The sequence below is a fragment of the Aotus nancymaae genome, unplaced genomic scaffold (assembly GCF_030222135.1).
Source record: "Aotus nancymaae isolate 86718 unplaced genomic scaffold, 86718_ANA_hifiasm-v0.15.2.pri h1tg000009l, whole genome shotgun sequence".
In the NCBI taxonomy this organism is placed as follows: domain Eukaryota; kingdom Metazoa; phylum Chordata; class Mammalia; order Primates; family Aotidae; genus Aotus; species Aotus nancymaae.
This window is the reverse complement of record NW_026988420.1, coordinates 14,013,420-14,025,803: the sequence shown is the minus strand read 5'-3', so window position 1 is coordinate 14,025,803 and position 12,384 is coordinate 14,013,420. Positions and strand designations below refer to the sequence as shown.

Sequence of the window (12,384 nt, the reverse complement as noted above, 5' to 3'; positions counted from 1 at the left end):
GCCCAATATACTGTTAAGTTAAAAAACAAAGTATAGGACAATGAATATAATATGCTATGTTTTATGTTTAAAAAAGGGGGAGAAATGAGGCCAGGCACAGTGGTTCATGCCTGTAATCCCAGCACTTTGGGAGGCCGAGGCTGGTGGATCACTTGAGGTCAGGAGTTCAAGAGCAGCCTGGCTGACATGGTGAAAACCACGTCTCCACTAAAAATACAAAAATTAGCCAGGCATGGTGGTGCATGCCTGTAATCCCAGCTACTCGGGAGGCTGAAGCAGAAGAATCACTTGAACCTTGGAGCCAGAGGTTGCAGTGATCTGAGATTTCACCACTGTGCTTCAGCCTGGGCGACATGGCAAGACTCCATCTCAAAAAAATAAAGGAGGAGATATAAGAACACATGTTCATATTACTTGTATTTTAGGAAGGAAACACTAGAAGAATACACACACAAAAAAAGAGTAAAGGTCAGGCGTGATGGCTCACGCCTGTAATCCCAGCACTTTGGGAGGCTGAGGCGGGTGGATCACGAGGTCAAGAGATCAAGACCATCTTGGCCAACATAGTGAAATCCTGTCTCTACTAAAAATACAAAAATTAGCTGGGCATGGTGGTGCATGCCTATAATCCCAGCTACTCGGGAGGCTGAGGCAGGACAATCGCTTGAACCCAGGAGGCAGAGGGTGCAGTGAGCCGAGATCGCGCCACTGCACTCTAGCCTGGCAACAGAGTGAGACTCTGTCTAAAAAAAAAGAAAAAAGAGTAAACACGATGACTTACAGAGAGAAGGTAGAGTGGGGCATGGGAAATGGAAGCACAGCACTTTTCAAGGTATGGCTTTTTTTTTTTTTTTAACAAAAAGTTTTCACAAAGCAAGTTTAATATGAAGATGTACAGAACCTAATTTTTACATCATTGTAACAAACAAGCCTTTTGGAGAGGAGATACTGTAAGCCACTAATTTCTCTGTTGAACACAGCCATAATGTGTCTTCATTCCAAAGCTTCTAAACAGATACCATTTCCTCATATTACCACTATTCCAGTATTGCTCTGTTGCCCACTCTACACATTCATCATATGATTGATTAATGCCTATAATCCCAGCTACTCAGGAGGGTGAGGCACGAGGATTTCTTGAACCCCAGAAGTGGAGGTTGCAGTGAGCCAAGATCGCGCCACTGGTGACAAAGTGAGACTCTGTCTCAAAAAAAATAGAAAAAAGAAAAAAAAACCCAGTATGTGGTAATCTTTCTATATTAATACATCATCAAATCCCAACAATATTCCTTGGACATGTCTGCCACCATTTAATTTCACTGATAACTTCCTATCCATACATTTTTTTTCAACTCAGGTAAGTGAGCTTGAAAACCTTCTGACATATTTATTTTTTTTAATTTTAATTTTTTTTTTTGAGACGGAGTTTTGCTCTGTCTCCCAGGCTGGAGTGCAGTGGTGCGATCTCAGCTCACTGCAACCTCTGCCTCCCGGGTTCAAGCAATTCTCCTACCTCAGCCTCCTGAGTAGCTGGGATTACAGGCACCCACCACCATATCCACCTAATTTTTTTGTATTTTAAGTAGAGATGGGGTTTCACCATCTTGGCCAGGCTGGTCTTGAACTCTTGACCTTGTGATCCACCCGCCTCAGCCTCCCAAAGTGATGGGATTACAGGCGTGAACCACCGCGCCTGACCCCTTCTAATATATTTAAATACTTTTCTTATAGTTTTTAAAAAGCAAATGTTTACTATGTGCTAGGCACCGTTCTAAGCACTTTATATCAATTCATTCACACAACATCCTGAGACAGTTATTATTTATCCCCATATTACAAAGGTAGAAAGTGAGGTATCAGAGATTAAGTAAAACATCCAACCGGATACAAGTGGAGGACTGGAATTCTAACCAGATAGCCTGACTTTAGAGTCTGTTTATCATATTTTCCTCATAATTTTGTTAAATAGCATAAACAGTTGTTCAGAAATAGGAATCTCAGCTCTTATACTCACATTAAGGAAGCGGCCAACATTTCCTTCTTTTGTGGCATCCAATAAAAACACATTCCCTTTATTGAACTTTGTTAGAGAATCAGATGAAGTATTCTTGGTTTCACTTAGCAATTCTTCATCACAAAAGACCTGCTGTTTTTGACATGTTGTAGACCGTTCCTCTTGGGGCTTCTGCATTTGAACCTCAATTGCCTTTTTAATATTCTGATTATCCAGTGTGGTTGCCTGGTTACATCTGCTCCCTGGTGGAGTTTCTTCTCTACATTTAGTTATATCTATCACATCTGATTCAATCAGCAGATTATCTTCAAAATCATCAACATGGTTTGAACTTGAGTTCTCTAATAGACATTTTGGAAGGAAACATCAGGAAATACAGTTGCTGAGCAATAGTGCTGAAATTATCAACACTAATGAGATGCTAGGTCCTTTAATTATCAATCCTTACAATGTGTTAAGCAAATAGCATTATTTAATTGTATAAAGGAAACTTTGAGTATCTGAGGGATTAAGAGATTCATCTGACCCACAATAACGAGAACTGGGGTGGGCAAACCCAGAAATGTTTGAATCCCAAAGTTCTGCCTTCTACTACGTAAGAATGCTTTTTCATTAATCTACATCTTGCTTCTTCATTATTATATTTAATATCTACTCTTAATAAACTGACTTTCTTTTTAATTCTGGAATCTGCACTTAAGTGTATTCTAAACAAATGTAACAGAATGGGTGTTTTGGAGGCGCTCTAGGCCTTTATGCTGCCAATAAAAGGCCTAACCCTGACAGAGTCACCCTCCACAAGTCCCAACAGTGACAACTGTATTGCTAAGGGTTTTGCATATATTAGTGTTTGGTGTTTTACTAGATGAGCATTCAAAAATTACACTTTTATAAACAATAATCCTTTAAAACTAGATGCACTATTTAATCGTTTTTCTTATCCAATAAGGAAAATAATTTTTTGAGAGTATTCAAAAGGATGAATATGGCTGGGCATGGTGGCTCACGCCTGTAATCCCAGCACTTTGGGAGATCAAGGCAGGAGGATGCTTGAGGCCAGGAATTCAAGACCAGCCTGGGCAACAAAGTGAGACCTCATCTCTACAAAAAAAAAATTAAAAAAAATAAATTAGCCAGCAAGGTGGGGTGTGTCTGTAGTCCTGGTTGCTCGGGAGACTGAGGTGGGAAGATTGTTTGAGCCCAGGAATTGGAAGGTGCAGTGAGCTATGATCCCACCACTGCACTCCAGCTTGGGTGACAGAACAAAATGCTGTCTCTCTCTAAGAAAAAAAAAAAGTATGAATGCATGTCAGATGGAGTAAGTATAAATTACTTATTTTAAAAGAGCCACAAAGCTATTTGTGCCACCTAATTCAATGGCACAAAAAAATTATTTGTCTAAAATTAAGGCTCTTGATTTAATCATCACCATTGCTGGCTGCCGTTCCTACACTACTCATATTTTAATCATGAGTTACATGTAAGCTATAATATAACTTTGGATTTTTTTTTTTATACAAAACGTATGTAACTTTTGACTTTTGGAGTACCTACTATATAAATATTAGCAGTCAATGAAAAGGGCAAAAGAACCAAAAGCAACGGTATGCACTGTGACTCACACGCATGGTAAAATAAATATAATACACAAAATGCCCTTCCTTGATAGTAGACCTTTTCTATCAATGAACTGCTGTGTCTCCTCCAATCTCGATCCTTTAATATTAGGTGGAGAGCTGGGGTTGCAGGGGAGAAGAGACAGCAATGGCTCACCAATTCTTCACAAATGGACATCTCTCAGCAATGCCTCCTTGTGAAGGACACAGTGAAATGCAAAACTACCAAAAACAAGGGTTGTGCAGTTGTAATATTAACTATGGCAAGGACTAGTAACTCTGAAACACAAGGACTCAGGGTGGCAATATTTTGGCCTTTTGCTAGAATCATGCTGAGTATGCTCTGCGGCAGTATTGGCTAGGCAACTGCAGGAGAGTGATGTGTGTTTATTTTTAAAGGCATCTACAAAGAGTTTGAAAGTGGCTGCTTTGCACAATGGTTCCAAAGCCACAGACAATACCTGTGCACCACATAGAGTCAGAGTTGTCCAGCCCACCACCCCTCTTACCATGCATCAAGTCACTACTGGCAATTAGACCAGAGGTCAGCAAAGTTCTTCTTTAGAAGGCAAAATAGCAAATATTTTAGGCTTTGCTGGCCATGTGGTCTCCGTTGTGATTATTCAATTATTGCTGTAATGTTGAAGCCGACAATATGTAATGCAAATTGGCTGTATTCTAATAAAACTTACATTTTTTTGAGACAGGGTCTTGCTCAATTGTTTAGGCTGCAGTGCAGTGACACAATCCTAGTTCACTGTAACCTCTAACTCCTGACCTCAATAATCCTCCCATCTCAGCCCTCTGAGTAGCTAAGACCACAGGTGTGCACCACCACACCTGGCTAATTTTGTTGCTGTTGTTGAGACAAGATCTTGCTATGTTGCCCAGACTCATGGCCTCAAGCAACCCTCCTGCCTTGGCCTCCCAAAGTGCTGAGATTACGGGCTGAGCTACTGCACCTGACCAAAACTTTATTTCTGGACACTAAAATTTCATATAATTTTCAAGTGTCAAAATATTATCACCTTCTGATTTTTTTCAACTATTTAAAAATGTAAAAATCATTCTTAGCTCACATGCTATAGTGAATAGGTAGAGGGCCAGATTTGGCCCACAAGCCATAGTTGGCTGACTTCTTACCTAGATAAGTTGTAACCTTTGTGACAAAGGCAGCATGTTTATTATGGCATCTAAGAAAATGAGCTACAGGTACTGAGCAAGACACAGAGAAACAGGCAGAAGATGTAGGCATTCACAGAAGAAACAAAGCCTACTTTGTGCTCCCTTGTTTTCAGAGTTCAGATGCTCTTGGGTTGGTTTAAATCCATCATGATCTTCTGGAGTGACAGACTCCGAGGAAACAAATTCCTTAAAAAAACAAGGAAGACGTCTTTACTTTCCAGGTCAGGAAAAAGTATTTAGCAGTTAGGCCTCTTTTATCAAGTGTCAATCATCATAGTCTGTATGTACTAGATTAGTCTGCAAAGCCTCAAAGCTGGTATCATGGAGCCAATGGGCTAATGGAGCCAGTATGTGTCAAATCCTTTGACTGTGTTCTACTCCTAGGTGCTTTATTAAGCCACAGCTGTAAAGACTGTCAAGAAATTCTTTGGGAATTAAAATCTTAATACATCCGTCTGTAACCCCCAATTCTAATCATCCTCAGTACTGAGAAAGTGTTATTACTAGATTATAAATTTGGCTTCAACTGTAAGTTGTGTAAAGACTAAAAACACTAATTGGCTAGTTTCTACTTCAAAGAAAGGTTAACAAATTTGACAGTATTTATGCATTGTAGACACTGCAGTCACTTTAAATAGTAATGCTAACTTTAAAAGAGGGGTATATGCTTAGCACAATGCTTGGCAAACAACTAAGTGTTCAATACACATTGACCATATTATTACTATGAAAGTTCTCAGTATCTGAATGGTCAACATGTATTGAGCACTTAGTTGCTAAGCATTATGCTTAGCAACTTATAGATGCTTATTTCATTTAATCCTCATAACTCTGAGACATATACTATTATCTTTTTATAGATAAAAGAAATGTATGTATGGAGATACCACCCAGCTAGCAGGCAGCAGAGCTGGAGGTTAAACCTGGGTCTGTGTGACACCATGGCCAATCTTTTCATAATTCTCTGACCCTAAGGAGGTAGCTACTGTACACCAGGGAGAGGGCAAATATTTGTGTAGCACCTAGAGCAGACTTTTTACTTTTCATCCACAAGCCCTAATATAAGCTACCATTATGTCTCTCTCCATTCTGCTTCCTCTTTCTTTGCTTCTATGTTTTAGTCTCTGACTAATCTTCTTAGTTCAGACTGCAAAGGGTACCCTCAAAGGCTACCACATAAAATATTTCTGGATGATTCTTTAATAAGGTTGCATCTCTTCTTTCTCCTACATCTTAAAACCTTTGGCTAGGCACAGTGGTTCACACCTGTAATCCCAGCACTTTGGGAGGCTGAGGCAGGTGGATCACCTGAGGTCAGGAGTTTGAGACCAGTCTGGCCAGCATGATGAAACCCTGTCTCTACTAAAAATACAAAAAGTTAGCTGGGCGTAATGGCAGGCACCTGTAATTCCAGCTTCTGGGGAGGCTGAAGCAGGAGAATCGCTTGAACCCAGGAGGTGGAGGTTGCACCATCGCACTCCAGCCTGGGCAACTAGAGTGAAACTCAGTCTCAAAAGTAAAACAAAAGAAAACAAAACAAAACAAAACAAAACAAAACCCCTTATTCTCCTTTACCTAACTTACTTCGTCTCTTTTCTTATCATAGATCACTATTAACTCTTGAACACTTTAGCTTCTCCCACAAATTCTCAGAATGGGCTACCTCTCAGTCTCAGTGGAGCACACACTGTCAGATCATGACCAGCATTCTCCTCATACAGCCAGGCTGGAAACATGCCAACTGCCGTGGACAATGCTAAGTAAATTGAACATGGTCCTAGCATTTCCACAGTCAACCATTCCAAAACAATAAAAGAAATTCTACATGCTATAAAGTAACACAAACATTTTGAGCTAAGTAAAGGAAAGAAAGGCAACAGTTTATGATCTCAGAAGGGCCCCATCAGCTGGGCACAGTGGCTCATGCCTATAATCCCAGCACTTTGGGAGGTTAAGGCATGACAACTGCTTGAGCTCAGGAGTTGGAGATCAGCCTGGGCAATATAGTGAGACCCTGTCTCTACTAAATAAGAGCCAGGCATGGTGGTGTATACCTGTAGTCCCAGCTATTCGGGAGGCTGAGGCAGAAGGATCACTCAAGCCCAGGAGATTGTGGCTGCAGTGAGCTGTGACTGTGCCACTGCACTCCAGCTTGAGTGACAGAGTGAGGCTCTGTGTCCAAAAAAAAAAAAAAAAAAAAAAATTTTAAAATAAAAATTAAAAAAGAAAAGAAGGGCCCCATCTACATTTTGCAGTTTTTACCATTTTCTTCCCATTGTGTTGAAACATGGCTGTCTTGGATTCAGGACCTCTAATAACTGAATGATATCGAATTCTTGAAATATTGCTATACTTCATTTCCCTAAAAAGGAAAAAGAAAGTGATTCTGTATCACTAAAAATTCTCTTCATTCTCTTTATTAAAGTACAGATAATATCCATTATTACATAAATATCCATAATAATAAATTAATTAAGAACATCTACGTTTATTCCTTTCCCTACAGAAGGGAAATAAAATCATACTTTAAATAGTTTTTGAAGTACGTTTTAAAAAAGGAAGAGAACCTATGAAAACTTTGCAGATAAAATGGAAAAATTTTAAAAACAGTAAAACTTATGACATTCATAAAAAACCTGATTAAAGTCATATAAGGTAAAATTCCAGAAAATGGAACACTGAGGACAGTATGTTGGCTAGATTTTTAAATGTCCTGGATGTCTCAAAGTGTTAGACTTAACAACTTTAAAGCAAGATGATAAATACAAATGAGGAGAAAACAAAGAAAGAGGGGAAGGAAAAAGAACCAGTCAATCCATAATAATTTAGATTTACTCTGGGTTCCTCAGCTGTTACTTACATAGTAAACTCCTTGGGATTACTACTGAACTTTGGCGAATATTTCTCAGTTTTAGCACTTTTAGGATGTGTTTCCAATCCTAATGGGATAACTTCAACTTCACAATCCGAACACGCAACTTCTAATTTCCTCTTTTTTGAAAATACATTTTTCATAGTATTCTCATCTCTCCTGTTTTCATCAATACCATTAGATTTCTCAGTGTTAGCTCTGCTTAGTAATCTTCCTAAAAGGAAAAATGTTCAAGAGTTTGAACAAGACAGAAGAGAATATAATTGCTAACAACAAATGGAAACCTCTATTTCTACTCCATGACTAAAGAACCCATACTTTCTACAACAAAGATAAACACATTAACTCATCCTACAAAACTGCTGTAAGACAAAGACCAATGTGATATTTCTTATATTCCAGTATATTAAAAAATAGAGTATGTAAAAAAACCATCTGTCTGTTTTGGTATAACACAAAAGAGATTTAACTACAATAATACAAAACAAAGATATGGATCAGAAAGTACTCTAGAAAATTAGAGAGATGATCTCTAGTCATAAAATTGTAGCTTTTATGTCTAGTTAAAAAGGCTTTATCGGCATTTGGTGAGGCGAGGATCCAAGATGGCCGCTTAGGAGGAAGTCGGGATTGCAGCTCCGAGAGAAGGCGCAGAGGGTGAGTGGACGCCGCATTTCCAGACGGATTTTTACTGCCCACAAACCAGGAGATTCACAGGAGGAGAAGACCCACAGGTCGCCAGCACCACTGGTTTGAGCAGCATGGCCGCTCAGCCTATGCCCTGGGGCGGGGAGCAGTGGCTTCTTATGCAGAGCGAGAGAGACAGAGTTCCCTCTGAGCCAGCAAGGGGAGCTGAAGCAGGAAGCCAAGCCAGGAGACCCCTGGGCAAGGACACGCCACGAATCTCAGAGCCGCTGCTTCGGCTGACACAGCGGCACACAGGGCAGTGGATTTTAACTGCCCACAGACCAGGAGATTCACAGGCGGAGAAGCTCCACGGGTTCCCAGCGCCGCTGGTTGGACCAGAGCAGCCGCTCGGCCTGCACCGGGGGTGGGGAGCAGTGGCTCCTTGAGCAAAGTGAACGAGACTGTGTCCCCTCTGGGCCAGCAAGGGGAGCTGAGGCAAGGAGGCAAGCCAAGAGATTACCGGGCAAAGAGGGCCCCTCTGGAAACACGGCTGAACCTGGGACGGTCCAGCTCTGTGGGGGAGGGGCGTCCTCCATCGGGAAACACCCTGCAGTTCCCAGGGCAATTTGCCGTAACCAAGACAACCCGCTACTACAGAGACTCCGTCACTACAGGGGCGGGCCAGCATAGCGGAAGCAGTTCTAACTACACCCATATAAACAGGACTGCAGGGAAGCTCACACGGAAGCTGGGCGGAGCCCACAGCAGCTCAGCGAAGCCTCTGCAGGCTGAGTGTGACTAGACTGCCACCTTGTGGGCAGGGAAAATGGTAGCAACCCACAGCTGAAAAGCATAAAGCGCTAACCCCCTGGGCCAGAACACCTGGGGGAAAGAAAAGGGGGTTTATGAGTTCAGCTGCTGCAGACTTAAAATTACCAAAATCAGAAAGACAGCAACTACAAAGTCAATAGGCGGATAAATCCACAAAGATGGAAAGAAACCAGCGCAAAAAGGATGAAAACACCCAAAACCAGAACACCTCTCCTCCTACAAGGCAGCATAACTCCTCACCAGCACGGGAACAAGACTGGATGGAGAATGAGTGTGATGAAATGACAGAATCAGCTTTCAGAAAATGGATAATAAGAAACTTCTGTGAGCTAAAAGAACATGTTCTAACCCAATGCAAAGAAACTAAGAACCTTGAAAAAAGACTTGATGAAATGCTAACGAGAATGGACAACTTAGAGAGGAATATGAGTGAATTGATGGAGCTGAAAAACACAACACGAGAACTTCACGAAGCATGCACAAGTTTCAACAGCAGAATTGACCAAGCAGAAGAAAGGATATCAGAAGTCGAAGATCAACTCAATGAAATAAAACGAGAAGGGAAGATTAGAGAAAACAAGGTAAAAAGGAATGAACAGAGTCAACAAGAAATATGGGACTACGTGAAAAGACCTAATCTACGTTTGATAGGTGTACCTGAATGTGACGAAGAGAATGCATCCAAGGTGGGAAATACTCTTCAGGATATTATCCAGGAAAACTTCCCCAACCTAGCAAGGCAGGCCAATACTCAAGTCCAGGAAATACAGAGAACACCACAAAGATATTCCTCTAGAAGAGCAACCCCAAGGCACATAATCATCAGATTCACCAGGGTTGAAATGAAGGAGAAAATACTAAGGGCAGCCAGAGAGAAAGGTCGGGTTATCCACAAAGGGAAACCCATCAGACTCACAGCAGATCTCTCAGCAGAAACCCTACAGGCCAGAAGAGAGTGTGGGCCGATATTCAACATCCTTAAAGAAAAGAACTTTCAACCCAGAATTTCATATCCAGCCAAACTAAGCTTCATAAGTGAAGGAAAAATAAAATCCTTTGTGAACAAGCAAGTACTCACAGATTTCATCACCACCAGACCAGCTTTACAAGAGCTCCTGAAGGAGACACTACACATAGAAAAAAACAACCAGCACCAGCCACTCCAAAAACGCACGAAATGGTAAGGAGCAGGAACACAATGAAGAATCTGCATCAACCAATGGGCAAAACAGCCAGCTAGCATCAAAATGACAGGACCAAACTCACACATAACAATATTAACCCTAAACGTAAATGGACTAAATGCCCCAATCAAAAGACACAGACTGGCAAATTGGATAACAAGACAAAACCCATCAGTGTGCTGTATCCAGGAAACCCTTCTCACATGCAAGGATACACAAAGGCTCAAAATAAAGGGATGGAGGAAGATTTACCAAGCAAATGGAGAGCAAAAAAAAGCAGGAGTTGCAATTCTCATCTCTGATAAAATAGACTTTAAAGCAACAAAGATCAAAAGAGACAAAGAAGGACATTACATAATGGTAAAAGGATCAATGCAACAAGAAGAGCTAACGATCCTAAATATATATGCACCTAATACAGGAGCACCCAGATACATAAGGCAAGTTCTTGAAGACTTGAAAAGAGACTTAGACTCCCACACATTAATAGTGGGAGACTTCAACACACCATTGTCAATATTAGACAGATCAATGAGACAGAAAATTAATAAGGATATCCAGGACTTGAACTCAGACCTGGAACAAGCAAACCTAATAGACATTTACAGAACTCTCCAGCCCAAATCCACAGAATATACATTCTTCTCAGCACCACATCACACCTACTCTAAAAGTGACCACATAATTGGAAGTAAATCACTCCTCAGCAAATGCAAAAGAACGGAAACCATAAGAAACAGTCTCTCAGACCACAGTGCAATCGAGTTAGAACTCAGAATTCAGAAACCAACCCAGAACCACACAGCCTCATGGAAATTGAACAACTTTCTCCTGAATGTTGACTGGACAAACACTGAAATGAAGGCAGAAATAAAGATGTTCTTCGAAACCAACGAGAATGAAGACACCACATACCAGAATCTCTGGGACACATTTAAAGCAGTCTCTAGAGGAAAATATATAGCAATAAGTGGCCACATGAGAAGAAAGGAGAGATCTAAAATTGACACCCTATCATCAAAATTGAAAGAGCTAGAGGAGCAATATCAAAAAAACTCAAAACCTAGCAGAAGACAAGAAATAACTAAGATCAAAGCAGAATTGAAGGAGATAGAGACACGAAAAACCCTACAAAAAACTCAATAAATCCAGGAGCTGGTTTTTTGAAAGGATCAACAAAATAGACAGACCACTAGCCAGACTAATAAAAAAGAAAAGAGAGAATAACCAAATAGATGCAATAAAAAATGATAAAGGGGATATCACCACAGATGCCACAGAAATTCAAACCATCATCAGAGATTATTACAAACAACTCTATGCACATAAATTAGAAAACCTGGAAGAAATGGATAAATTCCTGGACAGTGGCCTCCTCCCATGCCTAAACCAGGAAGAAGTCGAAACCCTGAATAGACCAATAACAAGGTCTGAAGTCGAGGCAGCAATTAAGAGCCTACCACCCAAAAAAAGCCCAGGCCCAGATGGTTTCACAGCCGAATTCTACCAGACATACAAAGAGGAACTGGTACCATTCCTACTGAAACTATTCCAAATAATCCAAAAAGAGGGAATCCTTCCCAAATCATTTTATGAGACCAACATCATCCTAATACCAAAACCCGGCAGAGACTCAACAAGAAAAGAAAACTACAGGCCAATATCCATGATGAACATAGATGCAAAAATCTTCAATAAAATACTGGCAAGCCGATTACAACAGCACATCAAAAAGCTTATCCACCATGATCAAGTAGGATTCATCCCGGGGATGCAAGGCTGGTTCAATATACGCAAGTCTATAAATGTAATTCACCACATAAACAGAACCAAAAACAAAAACCACATGATTATCTCAATTGATGCAGAGAAGGCCTTCGACAAAATTCAACAGCCCTTTATGCTAAAAACTCTCAATAAACTAGGTATTGATGGAACGTATCTCAAAATAATAAAAGCTATTTATGACAAACCAACAGCCAATATCATACTGAATGGGCAAAAACTGGAAGCATTCCCTTTGAAATCTGGCACTAGACAAGGATGCCCTCTCTC

The 12,384-nt window shown here is 40.6% G+C and overlaps 1 protein-coding gene across 6 annotated transcripts in view; it reads right to left on the bottom strand.

Moving 5' to 3' along the window:
* Window positions 1–12,384, bottom strand: part of SETDB2 (SET domain bifurcated histone lysine methyltransferase 2) — a 63,646-nt gene that overhangs the window by 4,999 nt on the left and 46,263 nt on the right. For all 6 annotated transcript variants that reach the window (XM_064373573.1, XM_064373574.1, XM_064373572.1 and 3 more), the window contains 4 exons: window positions 7,676–7,901; window positions 7,078–7,177; window positions 4,908–5,001; window positions 2,015–2,355 (listed from right to left, as the gene is read on the bottom strand). In XM_064373573.1, the coding sequence (XP_064229643.1) occupies window positions 2,015–2,355; window positions 4,908–5,001; window positions 7,078–7,177; window positions 7,676–7,901 (761 nt within the window). The remainder of the gene's footprint in view (window positions 1–2,014; window positions 2,356–4,907; window positions 5,002–7,077; window positions 7,178–7,675; window positions 7,902–12,384) is intronic.